Here is a 25,223-nt window from a genome sequence, read left to right as displayed (position 1 = left end):
TCAGGTGAGGAAGCAGTAGCGTCTCTCCTCTGGAACAAGTGGAACCATTTTTTCTTTTTTTTCATGCACTTTTCCACGAGCGCTTTTTTCTCCACGATGAGATTTCTCAGCTCGTCGATGGTTTCTGCGTTTTTTTTCTTCAAGTTTCTCACATCTTTGTTCCATCTCTTCCAATGCTGCTTGTTGTTCTTCAAGCTTGTCTTTGAGTTGTTTGGATGTTTCCTCCTGTATCAGCTTGTCCTTGTGCATGTCTGCATTTCTCTGTTGGACCTCTTTGTGCTTGTCTTTTAACTGCTTCTTTCTTTTCTTGATTTCTTGATTTTTGTCTTCATGTATTTTGTCTTCTTGTTGTTTTTGTGACTGCATTTGAGTGTGTTCACTCTTCAAGTTATTGAATTCCACCAAACGCCCCTTAACGAGCTCGGAGTTGTTTCTCGCTATCTGATCGATCCTTTTCTGCATCTGTGAGCACCGTTTCTCCAGTTTGTCCCTTTCTTCTTCCACTTTAGTTGCTTTGTCCTCCAGCTGATTACAAAACTCTTGCAGTTTTAGATTTTTAGACTCAAAGTCCTGGACGATGCGTTTTCCTTCTTTCAGTCTTTCCTGCTGTTGCTCTTTCTGTTGAAGAAGGTCTTTATTTTGGCGCAGTGTTTCATCCAGGCTTTCTTTCAGCATGCGGTATTTTTCCTGCATGCTCTTCAGTTTGTGCTGCATGTCTTGTTGCTTTTTGTCCTGCTCTTCCTTCTGTTGGAGGAATTTATTCTTTTCTTCCACAGCTTCATGGAGCTGTCTTTGGAGGAGCAGATTTTTTCGGTCCATGTATTGGAGATCCCGCTGTATCTTATCAGTCATCGTTTTCTTGTCTTGGAGCTGGTTGGTCATTTCTTTTAGTTCTGCGCGCTTTTGCCTGTTTTCTTTATTGAGGTGCACAATCTGCTCTCGGGCCTGAGCAAACTTGATTCCCCAGCCCTCATTAATAATGTTTATGTCCGGCTGGCGCTGTTGTCTTTCTTCCAGCTCTTTATTTTGGGCTTCCATTCGTCTACACTTGTCCTCCAGTTGACGTTTTTCTTCTTCAATTTGTTGCATTTTTTTCTGGAGAAGGTAGTTTTCCTTCCTACTCTCCTCTAATGCCCTTTGGAAGGATGAGATGCCATTTGGGGAAATTGGCTGGCCACTCCAGGAAGGAGAGGCGGCGTAATCTTTTTGAATTGGTTGTTTTTTTCTTGGAAACATGTTGGAGTTTCTATACGATGACTTTGAAGAGCTTTCCAAATGTTTCTGTGGTGAACGTTTTGTATGCTGCAAACACAGATGCTGCTGAAACGAACTAAAACTTGCTGTTTCTCACCCCTATTTAAGGAAAAACATCAAAGGACTTATGACGTTCTATGACATCATCACTCCAATGAGATTGTCACAAGACGTTTTGGAATGGGGTGTTTTTTTTTAAACTGTTTTCAAACTTAACTTAAAATTTCATTGTTTCCTAGTTGTGGACTATTGGTTAGTCCAGCCGATGATGAAATTAATTGTCACAAACATCCCTAATATTACATAACAGACAACAGAAAACAAGACAGTTTTTTTTCTAATAGAGGTATAATAAAAGTTTTTTTTAATTATCCTACTTTTTATAAAAGAGAACATTTATTAAAGAGTATGTATTTAATTAAAAAACTCTGTTCATCTAAAGCAGGGGTCAGCAACCTTTAAGACCCAAAGAGCCATAATTGGCCTATCTGGGGTTGAAAGGCTCGATAAATGCACGGCGTTTCGCCGGGTACACCGGCTTCCGCGAGTGTGATGCTTATTTTGAGCGATGAAAAAATAACAAAATATAATTTTATTTGTATATTGCAAAATCACAATAATCTTCCAATTTAGAACTACAAGTAAAAAAAAAAGAACTGGCATAAATAAAATACACTTCAGCTAAATACTAATTTATTTTCCCAAACCACGCAGAGCCGCACTATAAGGACTAAAGAGCCGCATGAGGCTCCGGAGCCGCAGGTTGCCGACCCCTGATCTAAAGGCTATAACAAAAAGCTTCCTGCTGGAAAATGAAATGTCTCCATTAAGAGTCTGAATCAGGAGCCGATGACATTACTCTGTAAACTCTCAAAGCACTTTAATAAACAAGCAAACAGTTCCACCTCTCGCATTATTGCGTAAAGTTGACAGCGCGTCAGGCAAATAGGCAGGCTCCATCCCCGGCCTCTAGCGACTGTGGAAGTCGCTACATCTTTAGTCAACAAAAAACGGCATTCTGGAGAAGCCAGCCACAAGCAGGATCAAAGAAATCAGATCAAGGAACCTGAAAGACGCCAAGTAAGTGCAGCGCATCTGAATGAGTGAGCCCAGCAGCACCGACACACCTGACGCAATTCTGAGGAGCGCAGGTAAGAATACCTGTGCATGTCTGGTTGTGGAAAAGGAAGCGACATTGCATTAGCGCTGAGATGTTTTAAGAGGAGACACTGAATGGAATGAATGTTGGTTAAATGTGCAATGTTTTTGGCTGCGCTCTTGGATTGATGACTGCGCTGCGTCTTATTAATTATGCTGCTTGGATGATGTTCAAATGGACAATTAAAGTGCCGTTACGTTGAAAGGATTTTATGGTCAAAGTCTATTGTGGCTTCCAGTGGATATATGTTTTAATGGATGATCACTGAAGATTAAAATAAATAAATAAATAAAAAAATCGAACAAACAAACGGGAAAATCATGAGTCAAACAGGTGATGATGATTGTTCCTCTAATGATTTGGGGGGAAAGAGAGAAAGAAAAATGACTGGAAAGGCATTGTTGAATAAAATCGAAAAATCACAAAATGAATGCAAAATATATGTTAATAAAATGAAAGGACTAATACAAAAAATGAAAGCGCTCATGCAACACAATGAAAATCTTTCTCAAATTAAGCAGTATTTGGTGGATTTAAAGGCACTGTGCGAAAAGGCTTCAAGTTCACATGTTGAGGTGTTGTCTTTGGTGCCAGAGGAAGTAATAAAACAAGAGGAATGCTTTTCAAGTATCATGAAATACACAAATGTGTTTTTAAATGAAATTCAGAACTGGATAAATCAAAGAGAACAAAATCCTGCTGTTTGTCCAAAGCAAATCAATTTATTGGAAAACAATGTTGCATCAAATACTGAGACAGAAGTGGAGGATGATATCAAGCCAAGTGATAGTGTTTCTGTTGTGATATTTTGATACCATGGTAGCATTTACTGAGTATTGTTTTTGATGATATTATACAAAGGACCCTGTTTCTGCAATGCCCTTTGTTTTAACCTCATCTCCTCTTGCTGTGTCAACTGAAGATTTTATGGTGTGAAAGTAGATACTAAGGTTGGAGGGAAAACACCAACAAATCACTCTTTTACTTATCACTCCCTTGCAGAAGATGTTTATGTGAAGACCATCTGGGTTGTGTCAGAACTCATGGATGTAGGAGACCTCTGTATAAGATTTATAGGCCTTGTGAGTGCATCTTTATTGCCCTAGCTGAACAAAGGATTCCAACTGTCGAAGGACACCACCCCACCCAGTGGGCAGGGTCTGAACTGAAACTTGTTGTCTGCCTATAAAAACTGCTGCACAAAGAATAAACTTTGAGTTAGTTTGGGATGACAATTTAGAACAGTCTCCGCGTCTTTTTGTTCTTCCAAACTGCTCCCGGTACTCCGGCCGGTGCTGTAATTAACCGTTGATCATACTTGAGAATATTTTAATTGTTATAGGTTAAAGGATGAACTCTGATGATGAAAGCCCACGCCTCAGAGAAACCCGGAATGGAGTTTCTTGCAGTTTCAAATGTTGAAAGCCACAAAACTTCTTCAAGATCTTCAACTTCATCTGTTCGTATGAAAGCTGAGGCAGAGTTGGCAGCTTTAAAGACGCGGGGAAAAGGACACTGTACCTGTCGATGCACGTTTCCCAAAATCTAAACGAGTCATATCGCTCCATGTTTGCTACTTTTGGTTTTTGGTTTTCTCCCGCAGAGTAAGAGCATCGCAGGAGCTCCTGAAGTCAAACGACGCCTCCCAGCACTCATTTATTAAAACGGAGTCGATGCCAAAAGTCTTAAACGTTAGAATCAAAGCAACAGCTGTGAACTCAGTCATGGTGTCATGTGCAGCCTTCATCTTACTGTCACTACTTTTTCATTTTAGGGTACGTGAGGTAAAGCGTCCGTCGATGTAGCTTGACTGTACAAAATAATTTTTCTACGTTATTAACAAAACAGAGCAGAGACTGATGCTGCTCCTGTCTGACCCCCTTATGTCTGGCACATGTGTATTCTGACTTGTGTGTGTGTGTGTGTGTGTGTGTGTGTGTGTGTGTGTGTGTGTGTGTGTGTGTGTGTGTGTGTGTGTGTGTGTGTGTGTGTGTGGCAGTCGCTGTGTGAGTGTGATATCACATCTGCATCACTCAAGCGTAGGCGGGCCCGCGTCAGACAACAATAAACAAAAAGCAGAAAAAGGCCAACAGTAAAAACTCAGACTCCAGCATGAGCTCCTTCCTGCTGCTTAACCAATCACCTTCCTCCATATCATCACTGCTCCCTCCCTCCTCCTCTCTCCATCCTACACCGCCTTTGTTATTTAACACCGACCCCCCCCAATCTGATAATCAGACAAATTCCCAAACACCTGACTTCACCGTGTCGACACCGTTCCTGACTATTTCTGACCTCAGGTCAGCTCTGCTATTATCCTCACATTAAGGGTTCGTTCACCTGCCTGCAGATGATCTGTGAGCTCGTCGGTTGTAAATTAAACTCTAAGCACACTGAGGGTAACCGGGAGGCGTTCAGGGCCTGCAGTGCAGAGCTGCAACATGACAAAAAGGGATGGGGGCTCAGATCTCCTGAACAGGGTGGAAACAACACGGTGGGTTTGTGCTGTTTGTGATTCCTGCTCCGTCACTCTGGTGGAGACGACTGCAGCTCAGCAGCGCTCCCTGCTGATCCTCTGATGAAGATGTCAACAGTATGTAAACTGAGCTGATGTGCTGCTGTTTGAGCCCACGTGGTAGCGTACGTCCAGTATGGGAGAACTTAGTCACCGGTGCTGTCTTTGCTTGTGCTCTAGCTTTAGCCTGTTTGATTGTTTGTTTTCTATTTTATTACTGCCTAAAAGGGGAGGTGGGGGAAACACATGCCTGACTTCTCCTGTCAGAGGTTTTGTAAGCTCACTGGAAGGGAAACGTGCACAATGTAAATCATAAAACAACTGACTGGGGCTGTGCTGCAGGTGGATCAGTGCTGTGGACAGTAGCTGTGGAAAAGAGACTGGACAAAGACTCTCAGCCTTAAATACAGGACAGAGGATGATCCGATCATCTTTCAGCTAACAGTGTCGAGCAGAAGGACGGCCGGCTGATGCGTCCGTACGAACCCTTTTGTACTCACTCCTGTGTATAAGGAGGCGGCGAGGGGTTGTGTAGTTAACCTCAGCACCACACAGCTACAGCAGAGGAGAGAACACAAACGAGTCCTTTCATTCGGCTCTGTTCTTTCTCCTTGTCTGTTTTATAAGCTAACACTAGAGGGCTCCATTGTGGCACATTCAGCGCTCACTCTGAGGTCACTGGACAGAGAAGAAAATACCAAACTGGGAGACGGATGGAGACGAAACATCTGGAAGATCAGAACTGTACATTTTTAAGTGTAAGAAAAAAAACAGACAAAATATTTGTAAATATTAAGTTTCTTGTTTATTTTATGTTTTGTTTTTTTGGGGGGTTTTTTTTGGAGTGAATGAATGATATGCTTATTTTGTGATGACAAAAGACAACAGGTGCAGTTTGTAATGAGAAGAAAAAAATGGCCGTTAGCTTGAGGTTTCAAATGAGTTCATCCTTACCACCGATCAGTTTTGTCTTTGTTTTTTCAACATCTATTTTATTTTTGTCATAACGTTGATCGTTATCATGTGACCATCCTGTAGCAGGAAGGTCGCTGTAGCAGAAGTCATCTCCACTGAAGCCCCCTCACAGCAGAAGGCCAGTCATGCTGTTTATTAGCATTTGCTAGTTTTCAGTGAGAAAAAACATTTTCATCAAGTTTTAAATCCTTTCGTTGCTCTTTTCTCTGCGATTGTCATAAAATCGTCGTCCTCTTTTCAAGCCTTAGCTCGCTTTTATTTTGAAAAATGAGTCTTGTGATCAGAGATGAATCTGTGCTGCATGATGTGCGTAACATCAGAGCGATAAAAGCCAGCTTTGCCTTTCAGTGATTCGCAGTAAGGACATAAATGACCTAAACTGAGACAGAAAAAAGTGCAGTCAGTTAAATGTTAGCTCACCTAACATGTAGCAGTGTTTACATGTAGCCATGTTTGACAGACTCCAGGGCTTTGATACCATAAGATGCCTCATATCCTCACAGACTCATGAGATCACACAGGTGGTCTGACCTGCTCGTGTCACACTGTGCTGTCTGTCTGTCCGTTGTTTTTCTCCTGCAGTGATGTTATGTAGCAGAAAAACAGTTGGATGCTGGAAAAGTGCAGAGCGATGGGTGACGTGTGGAGAACATCACAGTCTGTGTGTGTTCAAAGCCACACTTTGTCCTTTCTGTGGTATAACTGCTGGATTTATTTTATTTCAACACTCAAAAACTGTCAGCAAAGCAAAACTTCATGATTGGATGATCCTGTGTCACGTCCACAGTGTCAAACATGCACAGAGACAGTAAGATAAGATAGAACTTTATTAATCCCTCGGGTGGGTTCCTCTGGGAAATTCGGTTTCCAAAGCACAGCACCGACAGAAGTTACAGAGTTACAGAATGTTATATTTAAATACACACACACACACACACACACACACACACACACACACACACACACACACACACACACACACACACACACACACACACACATATAAATACAGAGACAAATATAAATAAAATATACGAAGGGGATAAATAGAATAAATAGGAATAAAAATAAAAATACAAGTGAATTGCACATTTCAAGTATTGAGGTCTATTGCACCATTGACTATTTACAAAAGTATTGCACAAAGGTACACCCACAGATGATTGGATGATCCTGTGTCACGTCCACAGTGTCAAACGTGCACAGAGACAGTGACACCCACAGAGAAACCCTCAGCTTGGTGTCCATTGCAAATCTGCACCTGTTGTCTTGTTTCTACTTTCTTTGTTGAACTCAGAAACTCGAGACTTGAGATGAAGAAAAATGTTAAATAATGGAATAAAAAAAAGATGATTATTAAAAAAAGTAAAGTAAAATTATATAAATAAATGAGGTGATGATATTTCTGTTTACTTTAGAAGTTATTATACACTGTATGCTGTGATTCTGATCTGGGAAACATTAAAGACATTCATAGCCAGACTGCTGACTTTGTGTTTTTATTCAGTCGCCTAACAGAAGTGCAGTAAGAAACGATTTACCCCATCCTGACTTCTTATTTCTTCTTCTATTTACATATTTACCACGTGTTTCAGATCATCAAAGAAATTTTAATGTTAGACAAAGATAACCAGAAGGGTTAAAAAAAACTAGCTGCGCAAGTGATGATAACCAAGGACAATTCATATTCAAAGAGAGCTTATCTGCACCTCAAGTAAACACAGCTATTGTATTAAACTGCCATAATATACACCAAAAAGTGCAGTAGAATTAATGCATGAGGATAGAAGAAGTGGCTTACATCCAGAAGTCGTACCAGTGGCTATAAGAAGCTGGACTGCCAAAGTATACAGAAACATCTGTGCTGAGTATGGCCTGGAAGTCCTGAGGTCAAAATGAGATATATGCCCTAGGGTCGTCGAGAATGACCAAGCTAAGATCCTTTGGGACTTCTAGATACAGTCCAACAAAATGGTGCTGGTTAACCAACCGGACATAGTAGTCGTAAATAAGCAGAAGAAGACAACTGTAGTGAAGAACATAGCGATACCGAATGACAGCAATATCAGGAAGAAGGAACATAAGAAGTGCTAAGGGCTCAGAGAAGAGCTCGAGAAGATGTGGAGGGTGAAGGTAACAGTGGTCCCATTGGTAATTGGAGCACTATGTGCGGTGACTCCCAAGCTAGTCAAGTGGCTCCAGCAGATCCCAGGAACAACATCAGAGATCTCTGTCCAGAAGAGTGCAGTCCTAGGAACAGCAAAGATACTGCACAGGACCCTCAAGCTCCCAGGCCTCTGGTAGAGGACCCGAGCTTGAAGGATAGACCACCCGAAGGGGCAAGGAATTAGATAGAAAGATAGATAGATAGATCAAAATCAAATAAAGAAATAAGTTCAATATCTTAATAGAATTATAATGTTATATTTCTTGCAATTTCTGTTGCCTTCTTGGCAATGTTCCCTCTAATTTTTCATATGTCTGAGCGAACACACAAACTCCCTGAGTGATCCCTTGGACCACTGTGAGCGACATCAGACGTGTGCACTGTGGTCACGCCGGCATCGAATCCATCCAAGTTACATGGTTTATTAAAATAATCAAATTACAGCGTTTAGATTTATGTTAGACTACTTTTAATTAACTGCTTTATCCCACTTACAATGAAAATGTAAAAAAATCTTGTTCATGACCTGTGTAGTATGTTAACACTATTGGAAGTAAAAATAACTTGAACTCCAATTTCGAAAACACAACTTTCTTTTTTCTTTTATAAAGCTCTGACTTGTATTATGAGTCTGTGGTCTGGGAGAGTCTGTAACTCTCTGTCTGCAAAATATAGTAAATAATGACCAATGTTGGGCAGTTAACTATATAGTTACTTCTTCAAAAAAGTAACTCAGTTTGGCAAACAACGTTCTTTGCAGCTATTTTTTTAAATGCAGCCAAGGCGTTTTTAAATAAACATTTCAAACTATTTACAGAACAATCAGCTGTTCTGCATCAAATCTGATGCCACACAAATTATTTGTGTCACTCCAAAAATAATTTCTGTCCACTATGAGATAAAGGAGAACAACAGTCTGATACCTGCAGGCCTGACAGCAGGAGATGTATCACTCCTGTAACACCTGTAACATTCAGCAGTCGCCTCATTGTTCTGACACACACAACAAAACTACTGACTACACTACACACTAACTACACAAGATTTGCGCTAAACGTCGCAAATCTCTCACATCTCAAAACACCACCGTCACTCCTAAAACTTTCCCCGTTTCTTAACAAATAGATGCCACGTTGCCATATCAGTTTTTGATCGGTTGACATGGTACTTTTTTCGACCAATAGGAAAGGGTGGGGGTTGGTTTTGTTTTTGCTCACAGGTGGAGAGTGCTTTTGAGCCTTTTTCCTTATAAAACGCCGTTTTTACCGTTTCTTCCCGCAGTAAATACAAATAACGACAGTATTCAAGAAGAAAACCAAACATTGCATATATTTTTATCACAACTCTGGTTTTACGTGGCCGATCAACACAATTTAAAAACTGGTATAAAGTCCACACTTTTTCCGTCAATTGTTCCGTCTGTCCTGCTCACATCTCCAATGGTTGTACATGTCGTCATTAACATGGCTTCACTCCTCATCAGCCACGCTGCTTTGCCAGCTAAAACACCGGTGTCTGCACATAAGGACGCTGTCATAGCCTGTCAACCACGTTGATTAGCTGTGTGTATACGAATCGCATCATTGGCTGGACTACAGGATAAGGTGGCATCGTTCTAAACACATACAGGAGCAGCCAGTGACTTCCTGACTAACACTGCAAAACAGAATTGTTGAAATTTTAATTTTAATTTCAATTCAGGTTAGATTTTTTTTTTGTGCGCAACGCAAATTTTCTGTGCGCAGAGACCGCGCAGTGCACAATTGCGCACTGCGCAGCTTAGAGGGAACATTGCCTCTTGGCCAGAACACTGTTAAATAAGACATTTTTAATGTCAGACTTTTTAGGATAAATAAAGGATATATAAACTGCCAAATACTGATTGCAGCTCCTACTTTTTAACAGGAATGTTGTTTGTGGCACAGAATGACTTGATATCATTGATGGGACATATGTTTGACATGTGTTTTACAGGTCATAGGCCAACACTCATTTACAGCACTTTAAATCCAGACAGCTTTTTGACCCTGATATAGGCAGCACCATCCATCCAGGGGCATCACAAATTTGGGGGGGGGGGGGGGGGGGGGGGGGGGGGGGGGGTGTCAAGTGGGGTGTTTCAGCCATTATCACTAGACACCCTGCCAGGGTTGATCAGGCCCTATAGTGTGTCACTGGTTTATGTTAAATTGTTATTTCTCCTCTATTTTCTTCTGTTTAGTTTTCTACAATTTATTTTCTTCTATCAATTCACTGCAAAATGAGAAGTAATACTTACCTCTTTAATATTTAAGGTATTCACTTCTTCAAAGAAATAAAAAAGATGAGAGAAGTAAGACAAAAGAGACAAGATAGGAGAGGGGAGAACCGGAAGGGGGGTGCCTGATCTGGCATCCCACACCTCCCCGCCAGATCAGGCTGTACACTCTACCTCCCCACTGCCTCCCAGAAAAGGGAAAAGAGCAGAGGGGAGAAGAGCGGAACATTTTTTTTCATTCCTCCATTAGGTTTCACTACCATGAGGATAGCTGCACAGGACCCAGGAGGCCCCAAGACAGCTGTGTCAGTCAACCAGTAAAATTTCTATTGTTAGGTTTTTTTACCCTTGTGGGTTGAACAATCCTGGGCGTGTGTCTTGTGGTTAGCTGACTGCCTTTGCTGCCCAAGTGATGTCAACCTTCTTGAGCTAAAGAGGGCTGACATGGCTAGTCATTGGTCCTCTCAGCAGTGTTAGCTAATTCTCTTATAGCCTGCCACAGAGGCGGAGGCAGACATTTGATACACCCGGGGCTTAGCCCTAAAGGGTAGTATGGATGTGTGGCAGGATGAATGTTATTCCTCGGTTCAACCCACTTTCAGCCTGGCGCATTAGGGGGCGCTAGTATAAATAGTGGCCATTTGAGCATTCCTGTATCGCTTACCTGTGATCTCCTTTTTGGTCACCTGACTTCCCTTTGGTGTTGCAGAGATCATTCTGAAGCCTCCATCGTGGCTGGTAGGTGTTTACTCATTGTAGTGTGTACATTACCTTACTTGGTGGTAAACAGATATTGTTTTTAGGTCATAGCTGTAGAAGCCTCCTATGAGCCACTCTGCTCATGTTTCATGACGCGGTTTACTCGGTACGTAATTCAATTTTATTACTATCTCTGCCTTTTATTGTTCTTTAATAGTAATTACTTCTTATGCTTTGCAGGAATTATGGGCCTTAGTTTTACGCAACGCCACGCTAACTGAAGTGCTGCTGCTTTGCTTTGCTTTTACCGTCTGTTCCCGTTGCGAGGTTTCTTTTCCTGCTGGTGCCAGCTTTTTAAAGTGGATGTCAGCGTGGACAGCGGCCATATGCATGCCAGTTATGGGAGTCAGCTAGCGTACATATTGATTGACCGGATGATTAACTTATAGTCGGGCAGACGGCAAGTTGGAGCAATACGGCGATTCCGTTTGCTCCAGATTTTAAAGTTTTATTCAGATTGTATGTTGTTTTTCTGTTGTTTTGATTTGTAGTTTGGATTTTTGTTACGCCACTGGTGGGAGGCCCTTTTTCTAACTGCAGATCACCAGTGTGGTCCTGCAGTTGGGTTATCCCCCAGCGCTACATATTAGTTTTGTTGTAATATATTAAAATTTTCTTTTTTTCTTTTATTCAGATGCGGAGTGCTGACGTGGAGGAGACTAGGGTGCCTTGGTGGTGGGATCCTTTGAGTGCACACACCTGCCTTGTTTAGTTTATTAGTGTGAGTGTGTGATTTTGTGTTGCACTTGTGTCTTGGTGTGTTTTCTTGTTTTTTTTTTGAGTTGTGCGCAGCATCCCTGCCCCTCCACTGGTAAGCCTCAGCTCTGAATACTTTTTTTTTTTTTAAGCATATTTGTACATGGATATTTATGATTGCACTTTTATACGGTGTTTTAAATAATTATTAATAAATTGTCAAACTGTTTTATCATTGAACCTCGTCTCTGTACTGAGTATAACAAACCTAAGTGCCTTCTTGGTGAGTTAGTGTTACTTCCAGTATTCTCTGGGTGAAATTCCCAGGGTGGCGTTGTCTTTTAAACTGTGAGGCGTACTTACTTTATTCCCACCTTTTGCTGCCACACATGTGGGATTGGGGGGGTTAGAAATGACTGAAAGATTAATAGGCTCTGTTTTGAGTTATGTTAAAAAAAGAATGACTTCATATCGGGAACAATAAATATCACATATGCAGGACACCTTAAACTACTTTTTTAATTAAGCAGCAAGGCAGAACAAAGTCGGGGCTGTATCAAGACACAGTGACTAAACCCCAATTCAACCAGACCCAGAACTGATCCAGAACTAAAACAGGACTACAACAGTTCAAAATCAGGACTACTTAGGACTTAACCAAGACAGAACCACAATCAGAACTAGATGATAGTAGCACTAAAAATCATCATAGACCTGCACTACACTTATTTTTTAATTCTACCAAAGTCCACTATTTAGATTGAGAAAAGTTTATATAATTATTTAGCCTTGTTGTGCAAACAAGCCTGCATAACTTAATAAATATATAATTTGAAAAATAACAAACCTAAAAAGAAACACTAGGTACGAGATACATGAGTACCTGTGATACTTTTGGTAAACGACCATTTGACTAACATGTGTGTCTCACCTGCTCTTGTTCCGTTCCATTTCTGTTCTGTCCTCATTCTCCATCTCCCTCTCTGTTCCTCTCTCTCCCTCTCTGTCTGTCTGTCTGTTTCTTTCTCTCTCTCTCTCTCTCTCTCTCTCTCTCCCTCTGCTCCTCTCTCTCCCTCTTTGTGCTGACAATCAAGCCAAACACCAACATCATCAAATATACAGTGGAAACCAGATATTTATGTACTCTTCAGATCAAAACACAAACACTTTTTAATTGTAACATCAAATCAGACTAAATGTTTATTTTTTTAGATTGATAAATATAAAAAACATATTTGTTAACTTTAAGAGTAAAGAGAGAAACTATCTGTATTTCTTAATTGTAAATGGCACCAAATTGTATTCAAAACTGGGCCACACTTATGGAGCTCCACAATTCTGTTCCTGGTGTTTTGGTTGATATCTCTTGATTTTCCCATGTCACAGAAACAGGCTCTGTGTTTCGCCTTACATGCATCCACAGGTGTGCCACCAATTTACTCACATGGACTCTACTAACCTATCAGAAGCTTCTTCAGCTCAGAATGGAATCGTCTGGAGTTTTCTTATTAATTAACAATAAACTTAGTGTATATGTAATCCTAAATTTGATGAAAGTGATTAAAATAGACAGCTCTGTCTCTCTTTATTCTGACATTTAACTCATTCAAAAGATATTTCAATATTTATTTATCCAAAACAAAACAAGTTTACTCTAAATTGATGTTGTACAGTAAAAAAATGTTCTTGTGTTTTCCATAAAGTGTAAATATCTGGTTTCAACTGTGAATATACTGCTGTGTATTGAAGTTCTTCTTGTTTTGCATAGAAATATACTGAACAACATACAAAACATAATATATAAAATAACATCTACCAGAGTTTTTTTCTTTGAAAGAAGCTCCTTATGTCCATTCTTGTATATCAGTACATTACTGAAACCGATTTATTTAGCCGTGGAGGGAAACAACTGAAAATATGAAATAAACACACATGTAAGCTAAGACTCTCTAAAGAAACAGCATTGTTGTTGTTCTGCTTTTCATTTCACCATTTGTTGATTCACTCGAAGAGCAAGTAACGTAATATTGGTCAAGTGATCAGTTTGATATCAATCTTTCGTGATGCACCATCATATTTACATTATTTGTACAGTATGAATGATTTGCTCTGGTACCTGGTCAAACTTAAGCTCTCCTCTGTCTGCCTGGCTCCGTTTCTCCAACAGCGCACTCGCAGGCAGCAGCTCCCCCCGCCCCCTCGCTCAATCGCTTAGTGCCTGAGCTCGGATCATACCAATATCAGGGGGGATTTACGCACAGTCGTAAATTCCCACAGTGTGCAATATGTGCTTTGAATATTGTGTGTAGTTTTTGTTTTATACAGTGTCAGCCAGGCATCTAACTATGAAAAAATTACACTCCAAAAGACCCCAGGCTTCTGAACCCCCCCCCCCCCCCCACCACTGGCCTGCCATTGCGCCTGTCCTCTGATCCCAATCTCTCTAAGCGGTCTTGCTGTTGTACTGGCAACAAAGCCCCTGCACCCCACTTCCACCGGGCATACCTTGATCTTCTAGCCTCTGTCCTTTGCCTCAGCTGCCAAGTTTGGCATACTGCAGCTTCTTATGCTCAAATGCTTCCTCAGTTGCATCCTCCCATGGTACCATCAGCTCAATGACATACGTAGACTTTTGGGAGTTAGACCAAAGGACGAGGTCTGGTCGCAAAGTAGCTATTTCTTTGGGAAAAATTAGCCTCTGATCCAAGTCCACTTGCATCTGCCAATCCCTGGCGACCTCCAGCGGGCCCAGGTCTGGAGTTGAAGGGCTAGTCTTTGGCTTGTCCCTCTCCTGGACAAATGCTGATGGATACATGGATGCTCCTCTTGGTTCGTGAAAGGTTGAGCGTTGATGTATTTCCTCTTGCACTCAACTTTCCCAGCTAGACACCTAAGGACCTGGTTGTGTCTCCATGTGTATCTGCCTTGAGTAAAGCTAGTCCTACAACCAACCAGATTTCACTCCTTTCCCATTCTCCCAATTCATCCAGTGACCCTGCTTAGCCAGCGCTACCGCTCTGGCATGTATGGCTGTTTCCTCCTGTCAAAGTACCTCCTCAACGTACCTCCTCCACCACCATTTTTTGACATTCGGTTACAGATGCCTGTTGCCAGAGAGGGAGAGAGAGAGAGTAAAGATAATATGACAAAACTATTTGTATGTTGCTTTAGTTTTCTAGCCGAGTCTAGTGTTAACCTACTAATTTGGTTTTGAATGGTAGTAGCCTTTAGGCTAACATGGTTTACTAATCAGTCAATAGCTAGTTTTAACATCAGTTACACTATTGTAAAATTAAAGGTCAGGGAAGGAGTAGGCTGTTATGGAAAATAGTAATGTAGCTGAATTCTCCCACCCTAAATTCCTTAGGAAGTTTGTGAAGATTAGATCTATTCAGCACGTGTTACATTTGTTAGATTTGTCTACATTTTTATTGACTTCTGGTTAGCTAATATTTACCTTCCTTCCACTCCTTTGTGTATCATATTTGTTAAACTATGTGTTTATAGGGTTAAACTTCAAATCAGTGTTAAAGTGCACATCATGAAAGTTAATACTATATGCTCTTCTATTATTCTGCCTCCTGACATCTGACCCACGTTAACTCATGGACTGAACATACACACACACACACAATGGACAACTGTACCCTCAAACACACAATAATAACATGGAGTGAACCACCACTCACAACCACTAGCACTTTATATAGCCTCTGTAGAAATTATCCACACCCTCACTTACCTTAACTGCACTACTGTATAGCCCTGTGTAAACAATCATTCTGTACATACGATAATTTTTAACCCTACAACTGTTTACAACTTGCATAGTTCCCATTTCTGTATAGCTGTATATCTCAGATTCCTGTAAAGTTATTTATTTCATATTCTGTATAGTTTTTCATATTTATATCCTGTCCATATCCTGTACATAGCTTGTACTCACTACAGCCTGTACATACTTATAGTTATAGAATATTCACAACATACTTCATACCGTGTACATTATAACATAATAGACCCATTTCTGTAATATACTTACATATCTATATTATTGCTAATATATATTGTAATATATCTATATCACTAAGCACTTCTGGATGGATGCAAACTGCATTTCGTTGCCCTGTACCTGTGCATGTGCAATGACAATAAAGTTGAATTCTATTCTATTCTATTCTATTCTATTCTATTCTATTACGTAGCTCCACCTAATATGCTATATTATACTGCAGTTTACCTTCTTTGTATTCTATTAAGTGTCATTTCAATGTAAAGACCATACATCTGAATCTAATATGATTTTCATATTTTTAAAAAACGACTGTATATTATACACAAACAGTATAGAAAGAAACAAAGCTGTTGAGTTTCTGTTGAGTTTGACTTCAGAAAGTTACAGACATCTTTGTGCAAATCTAATAGTAATATTACATTATTCACAATGTCACTTTGATAACATTTTAAGCTAATGCAGGTGTTCACTGGTTTGTTCCATCTGTAGTGTTTTATAGTAATATTAGGTTATAATTTTTCTCATTTTAAACAGACCTGAATAGGCTGCGAAGGCCGGGTCCTCCGAAGGATCCGGCTTATGAAGTGGGACATAGTTGGTGTTAGAGATGGACCGATCTGATATTACGTATCGGTATCGGTCTGATACTGACGTAAATGACTGGATCGGATATAAATAAAATAAATGTAATAAATAAAAAATGTAATACAATCCATTAAATATCAAAAAAGCACCTCACAAAACTTGCAACACGGCGTAACTCGGCTCATAACCGTAGCACGTCGGAGCAGTGTGCGTCACGCGATAGAGCGGCTGTGTGTATTTGTAGCCTTGCTACCAAACCGGCATTTCATCTCTGAGAAAGTGAGGAGGAGTGGACTGAAGTAAAGCAAGTGTGTAAGTTCATCTCTGAATGTTTGTAAAGCATTCCCATGTTAAACTTAACAACCGATACATGGAGCGACTGCCTCTCTCTCTCTCTCTCCTGCTGCTACTTCAATCATGAAACTGCTTAATGATCAGCTGATTGGCTTTTCTGTCAGGAGTCCGTCTCTCTTGTTTGTTTTTGGCCCACTTTGCACCAGAAAGAGGAAACCAGTGGCTGAACAACAGCAGCACGTTTAAGCTTGATAAGCTGTTGTTAGAATTTATTTAATATTACTTTCTACACCAGGATCCTTTTCTACGTAGCTGACGGCTGGTAACTGTGCAGGGGCGGATCTAGCAAAGTTTAGCCAGGGGGGCCGATAGGGCATTAACAGGGAAAAGGGGGCACAAAGACATACTTTTCTTTCATATTCTCATTTAAAATGTCTAGCTTTTAATAAATAATTATCTGAATCTTACACCCAAAGTTTTATTCTGATGTAAAATGTATAGAAGTCCATTACTATATATAGTAACTGTTAAGTCTAATATACTATAGCTATACTACTTTTTCCTTTGGGAAGGTACCATCTGTGCAGTCTGCAATTCTATTGAAGAAAGATGTTGAATCTATTTTATTATTCTTGAAAAATAATTTAATTCTGTGCATTTTTTTTTCACACTGCATCAAATTAAAGTTGATTATGGCGATTAAGCATCATGAGGTGGAGGGTGGGGGGTTCCCTATTTTTTTTTTGCTGGGAGTTTGCAACCCTATTAGTTAGGTTGCTTAATATATCTGCTAAGTACTCTTTAAAATACCAGAATAGGAAGGATTGAGTAGGTTAAAGTTTATTAGATTGATCAGTATTGCTGAACTATGAAACATTTTGGGTGCAGTGTATTTTTTACATACAGGTATAACAGCTTTAGTGTTGTTGTTTATTTAAACTTGAATATGAAATTTAAAAAAAGCAGTTTTATTAATTAAAAAACACACTATATCGGATTCATATTGGTATTGGCAGATATCCAAATTTATGATATCGGTATCGGACATAAAAAAGTGGTATTGTGCCATCTCTAGTTGGTGTTTGTGTTTTTGGTGCAAAACCAGGCCTGGAGAGTTTTCCTGCTTTGGAGCTGGCCACACCTTTTGAGTAATCACACTCATCTGATGCTGATCAGCCTCGTTAAGGGCTCACTACTTAACAGGAACACAGTCAGCATTCCAGCTCACAAGGTGAAAGTGTCTCAGTCGAATGTACTGAAAAGTGTATCTACTGTAGCATCTTGTTTTCCAAGGAGATTTATGGGAATGTGTGGAGGGAGCTGAGCACCATTGTACCTAGACATACCTGAGAGTAGTATTCTCACCACGGACCACGGGGAGAAGTCACTGCACGGGACCTGGGAATCATCACAAGAAGCGATCGCTCACTGTGGATGTGGATTATTTACACTGTTTGTCTTGATTCACGGTAGATAAAAACACTGTCAGCTCAGGAAGTCCTGCGTTTGGGTCCTGATTTTAGAAACCTGACAGTTGCACTGCATGTTTATGCCACAACTAACATTTGGTTTATTTTGTGATTTATTCGTCTTTACAGAACTGCACCACTCTATCTAGAAACAAGAGCAGAAGTATTATTTGCACTTGATTTCAATAAAAGAGCTGCATTCTAACCAATGCCTCCTGGTGGCCACATCTTTTTATGAACCAGCAAATCTACTCCTTAAATCCACTGCAACAGTGCGAGTCCATCAAACCACCTGATCAGCAAAGTCCAATGTCAATAAACGTGTCTACAGTAAAGATACAGAAGTTGCATTAAAATATGCAAACGAACTGTTAACTTACTCTGATACCATGTCTGATGGCAGCCATCCCACTTTCTATTGAAGTGGGGAGTGAGACTGAACATGGGGTTGTGACATGTACTAGACCATATTCCATATGTGCGGGGTATGACTCCAACCCCCTTGGTGTGTGGATACTTCTTTAAGTTTTTCTGACACTGTTATCTATTCAATCTTCAATGATGGGTCAAGATGTCTCATTGTCCTGTGTCGGAATGTTCAATCCTCTGCGGGTGGCTTGATCCTTGTCTGGTGACCTCAGCGATGCCCTCGGACCTTGGAGCACGGAGAAGAGTGAGAAGAGCAGGTGTCTAGGTGAAGCTCAGGCTGTTCTGGCATCGGGGTCTGGCTGGTAAGCGATGTTGCACGTCTTTTTTACCTGTGCTCATCTTATCTCTAAGGGAGAGGCCAGCCACCCTTCGAAGGAAGCCTATTTCCACGTTTGCATCCACGATCTCATTCTTTTGGTCATTACCCACAGCCCGTGACCATAGGTGAGGGTAGGGACATAGATCGACTGGTAAATTGAGAGCTTCGCTTTTACGCTTGGCTATCTCTTCACCACAACAGACCGGTACAGCGTCCGCATCACTGCAGCCACTGCACCAATCTGTCTGTTGATCTCCCGCTCCCTTCTTCCGCTCACTCGTGAACAAGATACTTAAACTCCTCCACTTGGGGCAAGAACTCGTCCCTGACCCAGAGTGGGCACTCCACCCACCATGGCTTCAGATTTGGAGGTGCTGATTCTCGTTCCCACCGCTTCACACTTGGCTGCGAACCGTTCCAAGGCGAGCTGGAGGCCATCCCCTGATGAAGCCAACAGAACCACATCATCTGCAAATGGCAGAGATGAGATCCTGAGACCACCCAAGTGAAAGCCTTCCGCCACTTGGCTATGCCTAGAAATTCTGTCCATAAAAATTATGAACAGAATCGGTGACAAAAGGCAGCCCTGGTGGAACCCGTCACCCATTAGGAATGAGTCTGACTTATTGCCGGCTATGCGGAGCAAGCTCTTCCAACGGTTGTATAAGGACTGAATGACCCGTAGCAATGGGCCAGACACCCCATACTCCTGGAGCACCCCCCACATGACCCCCCGAGGGACAGGGTCTCCAAATCCACAAAACACATGTAGACTGGTTGGGCAAACTCCCATGCACCTTCAAGTATCCTTGAGAGGATAAAGAGCTGATCCAGTGTTCCACGACCAGGACGAAAACCACATTGTTCTTCCTGTATCCGAGGTTCGACTCACGGACGGACTCTCCTCTCCACCACCCTGGCATAGACTTTCCCAGGGAGGCTGAGGAGTGTGAATCCCCTGTAGTTGAAACACACCCTCTGGTCCCCTTTTTTAAAGATGGGGACTACCACCCCGGTCTGCCAGTCCAGGGGTACTGCCCCTGAACTCCACGCAACATTGTAGAGGCGTGTAAACCAAGACAGCCCTACAACATCCAGAGCCTTCAGGAACTCAGGGGGAACCTCATCCACCCCAGGGGCTCTGCCACCAAGGAGTTGTTCAACTGCCTCAGTGACCTCCCCCCCAGAGATTGGTGGGCCATCCCCTTCGTCCCCAACTCTGCTTCTGCCACGGAAGACGTGCCAGTGGGATTAAGGAGGTCCTCGAAGTATTCCTTTTTTTCCAGTCGAAGTCAGCAGCACTCCACCCGCACTATACACAGTGCAGGTAGCATGAAAGTCTTTTTCCTTGGCTCTCCAAAATCTTCCGACACCCGAGTTATTGCTTCAGCCACCGCCTGCGCCGCATTCTGCTTGGCCTCCATGCTGGTGCGCATGCACCAACCAGCCTGTTACAGTTGCTCCTGCTTTTTCTCGTTAGTTTAGCTTTTCATCTGTTTATTATCTTTCCCTCAATCATGTGGATTGAGAGAGTTTTTGTTCTGCTGGTGGCCGCGAAACTGTTACTTTTATCGAGGAATGGGACCGCGGCACAACATACTGCACGGACTGTTTACTCCAGAGATCAGCTGATTGCCCCGATGCTGGCTGGCTCGCCAGCCAGACCCCCAGACATACCAGCTGAAATTTGGAGAAAAACACATTGGGGATGCAGAGGTCAAGGACAGAAAAGAACAAGAAAGGAGACGTAGAGACAGTGGTTGCTCAAAGCGAAGAGAAGGTACAAACCGTGTCTGCTGTCTATCATAATGGGAAATGTGCGATCATTAACAAATAAAATTGATGAGCTCTCAGCGCTGGTACGGAGTCAGAGGGAACACCAAGAGTGTAGCTTGATGTGTTTCACCAAATCATGGATGCGCCTGGATATTCCGGATGACAACGCATCCATGGAAGGCTTCTACAGTGTTCGGGCGGACAGGGACAGCATCGCTACCGGTAAGCGGAAAGGAGGTGGGCTTGCTGTTTTTATTAACAACCGGCGGTGTAACCCTACCCGCATAACAATTAAAGAAAGGATTTGTTGCCTGGACATTGAACTGTGTGCTGTTGGACTCAGGCCGTATTATTTGCCCAGGGAATTTACTCATGCCATCTTGGTGGCTGTTTGCGTCCCTTCCTCTGCTAACCCCACAGCTGCATGTGACACTATCCACTCTGCCATAACCCGGTTACAGACTCAGCACCCGAGTGCCTTCATTGTGATCTCGGGTGACTTCAACCATGTCACCTTGGACAATACACTACCAACATACAAACAATATGTGGACTGTCCCACCAGGGGGGAGAGAATCTTAGACCTACTCTAGGCTAACATTAAGGATGCATACAGCTCCTCCTCTCTGTCCCCACTTGGAAGGTCAGATCACAACCTGATTCACCTCACCCCCCGCTATGTGTGTTACATCCCTCAGCTGGTGCTAATTGGCCACACCTAGTCAGGTGTGGCCAATTAGCAAAGCATACCTGAGGCAAGCTTCCAGGAAGCTCACTTGTCTTTGCCTCGGTGGAACTAGCCATTTTAGCCAACCTGGTATTCCATTTTAAGAAAAAAACTCTTCTCACTAACACTCTGGTGTTCTTTTTTTTTTTTTTTTAAGTTGCGGCTTTTGAGCCGGGTTGTAACAATGTGCCAATTGTGAGGAGGAAACCTGTGACCACGAGAAGCATTAAGAGGTGGTCAGAGGAGGTCTTAGTGGAACTACAGGGCTGTTTTGAGGTGACCGACTGGGAGAAACTCTGTGAGCCTCACGCCGAGGACATCAATGGGCTTACTGAGTGTTATCACAGACTACATAACTTTCTGCACTGACTCCATTGTTCCAGCTCAGACTGTCCATTGTTTCCCAAATAACAAGCCGTGGGTGACTAAGGACATCAAAGCCCTCCTCAACGACAAGAAGAGGGCTTTCACAGGGAGCAATAAAGTGGAGGTGAGAAGGGTCCAGGTGTTACTAAAGAACAAGATCAGAGAGGCTAAGGACAATTACAGGAGGAAGCTGGAGTGGAAACTACAGCAGAACAGCATGAGAGAGGTGTGGAGAGGCATGAAAACCATCACTGGATTCAGGCCAACCAACAGCAGGGGAGCTGAGGGAGGTGAGAGCTAATAAGTTGAATTTGTTTTTCAACAGATTCGATACTACAGTCACTGCTCACACCCCCACAACCTCACCTGTAGTCAGTCTGGAATCCAGAGTCACACCACTGTGCCTGCCTCTCTCTCCACATAGCACTGTTGCCTCCTGTGAGAGTCCTGACACCCCTCCCCCACCCATCACTTTCACTCAATACCAGGTTCAGATGCAAATGAGGAGACTCCACTCAGGCAAGTCTGATGGACCAGACGGAGTCACCACGTCCTCAAGGCCTGTGCCCCCCAGCTTTGTGGAGTCTTCCATAAACTGTTCATGCTGAGTCTGAGTCTGCAGAGGGTCCCGGTGATGTGGAAGGCATCATGCCTCGTCCCTGTACCAAAGACGCCCTGTCCCAGTGGCCCCAGGATTACAGGCCTGTGGCACTGACCTCCCACATCATGAAGACCCTGAAAAGACTCATCCTGGACCAGCTGCGACCCATAGTAAGACCACATCAGGATCCCCTTCAGTTCCCTTACCAGCCCCATCTCAGAACTGAGGACGCCATCATCTACCTGCTCAATCGTGTCTACACCCACCTGGACCAGCCAGAGAGCACTGTGAGGGTCATGTTTTTTGACTTTTCCAGTGCTTTCAACACCATCAGGCTGACCCTCCTGGGCGATAGGTTAACAGCAATGCGGGTGGATGCTTCTCTGGTATCCTGGATTGTTGATTACCTGACAAGAAGACCACAATATGTGCGTCTCCCACAGTGTGTGTCTGACAAGGTAATCAGCAACACAGGGGCACCACAGGGGACTGTCCTCTCCCCCTTCCTCTTCACCCTCTACACCACAGACTTCAGCCACTGCACAGAGACCTGCCATCTTCAGAAGTTTTCTGATGACTCTGCGGTGGTTGGCTGCATCAGCAGGGATGATGAGACAGAGTACTGGGCTGTGGTCGACTCCTTTGTCACGTGGTGTGAGCAGAATCACCTGCAGCTCAACGTGACAAAGACCAAGGAATTGATAGTGGACTTCAGGAAGACCAGGAAACACTTGACCCCTGTTTCAATCCAGGGGGTCAGTGTTGACATTGTGGAGGACTATAAATACCTCGGAGTATACATTGACAACAAACCGGACACCTACATGGATGTTATTTATTTGATAATTTTGGCTGTAAAAGGGCCAGAAATCATACTGTAAGTGAGTTCGTTTGCTTTTTTCAGAATGACCTCAGCTTTCATTTCACTTTATTGTATTTTTATGTCAATGAAACAACAGCTTAAAGTGGAAAAAACAATAAAACTGACTTTTTTCAGATTTATAGTAAGTAGAAACTGATATTCAACAGGAACAAAATGTAACACAACATCAACTTAAATATGAACTATACATATGTACAATAAAGGTTTTGAGCCTACACTCAAAAAAATCTGTCGTTGGATCAACACAATTTAATCATAGTGCCTATTTCCACGTGATTTAACCAAGTACAATAACCCATTTTTGGCCATGTCAAACCAACACATGCGTCATTTGGTGGTTTATGTAATCAGATTACGTTGGATCAACGTAGTATATTTGCATTGACTTGAAGTGATTTATTTAAGTATGTAGAGTGAAATTTGTTTTAATTCATTCTACACAAATTACAAACTTTAGGAAAACACAATGAAATCTTGTTGTTTAAACAACTACTGTCAATCAAGGCAATTACTGCTAGTCTTGCTTAATGAACCAATATAGGGGCTGATGATTTCATAGAGACAAACAACCATTTGCACTTACATTCATGGGTAATTTAGAACCAACAATTAACCTAACTCTAATTACACACTGCAAACCAGCCAGATTGTGGCCATTTATATGGCCCACCCTGTAAATGCTACATGATTTAATTATATGATTTAATTACATGATTTAATTACGTTCACCATGGAAACATGAAATTATTTAGTTCACATTACAAGTTTGAATCTTGTACATGTAACAACAACCCAATTTCATCTTTTTTGAGCGTAGGCCACTCAGTTTTTTAAATCTCCAGGCCTTTTTTGGGGCATTGTCACTTCTCCACACCCGCCACTCTGCTCCGTGCGTCATCAATTCTTACATGTGATTGGACTGTCGCTGCTATGCTTTCTTATGATGCACCATAAAGTTTTGTAAAGCTGGTTTTCTCATCTTTCAGTAACTGTTTGAAATGTCTTTCTAGCCCAAATGTCCGAGGAGTTATGGTCGCGCGAAGCACACCTAAGTGGGGTTGACTTTTCTTTTTTCAGAGCAGTAGCTTGCGAACGGTTTGTGCTACCATAATACACCAAATAGTCCCGTAAAGCTCAGCCTCTCTTCTTTCAGTAACTGTGTGAATTTTTTCTCTAGCTAAAATGGTCGATGAATTACGGTAGTGCGAAGCACACATTAGTAAGGTAGATGAACAGTAAGGTGATAATTTAAAAAAATGAAATTATATTATAAACGCAGTTGTGATATTTATTTTGCTTTAGAAAAGGTATGTCAAACTCATTTTATGGCATGGACCACACACAGCCCACTGAACTTAAATGGTATGGACCAGTGAAACTCCCGTTTCTGTCAATGCATAGAATAAATAGAATTTGTTGAGAAATCTTATTATAAGAAAAAGAAGTGTAACTTCAAAATTAGGGCTCAGTTCTTCTACGTGATCAAGAATTTTGTTATAGTAAATGAAAGAAATCGGGAAGAATGATGAAAGAAAATTTTTCACTGTTTTTTGTAATAGCAGTTTCAACATTTTTTCATATTTATTGATCTGCTGACATTACAATTTGCACATCACAATAGAAAAGCACAAAACCTTCACTTGTACAGCTTTTACACATAAACCATAGTTTTGTCATACAGCTTGTTTAGATCTAGGAATAAAATTTTACTCCTCTGTTCTAATGCAGACATCGCCACAGAAAGAGTAGTAGTTCACTTTATCGTACAATTGAAGTAGTTTTTCATATTTTGTAAAGCAGGTCCAGATTGGATCCTTTGGTATGTCTAGCAGTACCATTTTTTTAGCAGTGTTAGACAAAATCTTTCTGCTTTTGTATCGGCACTACCAAATATTTGTATTGTAATTATCACAGAAACAGTAAAACTTTCAAAATTATGTAACAAAAAGCTTAAGATTACCCATACTGTGCTTTTGA

The 25,223-nt window shown here is 41.7% G+C and overlaps 1 protein-coding gene across 1 annotated transcript; it reads right to left on the bottom strand.

Moving 5' to 3' along the window:
* LOC146675330 (uncharacterized) lies at positions 1-1,236 on the bottom strand. The gene has a single exon (XM_085402500.1). It carries the CDS (start codon positions 1,234-1,236, stop codon positions 1-3), a length of 1,236 nt encoding a protein of 411 aa, XP_085258626.1.
* Between the last annotated feature and the right edge of the window lie 23,987 nt (positions 1,237-25,223).

This window comes from Rhamphochromis longiceps, linkage group LG3 (assembly GCF_057381845.1).
Source record: "Rhamphochromis longiceps isolate RC_006_pf linkage group LG3, R_longiceps_female_GT1.1, whole genome shotgun sequence".
In the NCBI taxonomy this organism is placed as follows: Eukaryota; Metazoa; Chordata; class Actinopteri; order Cichliformes; family Cichlidae; genus Rhamphochromis; species Rhamphochromis longiceps.
Note: the sequence above shows the minus strand (reverse complement) of the source record. Positions and strands in the feature narration are given on the sequence as shown.

What these genes read in the sequence shown, in the direction of transcription:
- LOC146675330 (XM_085402500.1), bottom strand. Translation starts at nt 1,236, where the DNA reads ATGTTTCCAAGAAAAAAACAACCAATTCAAAAAGATTACGCCGCCTCT.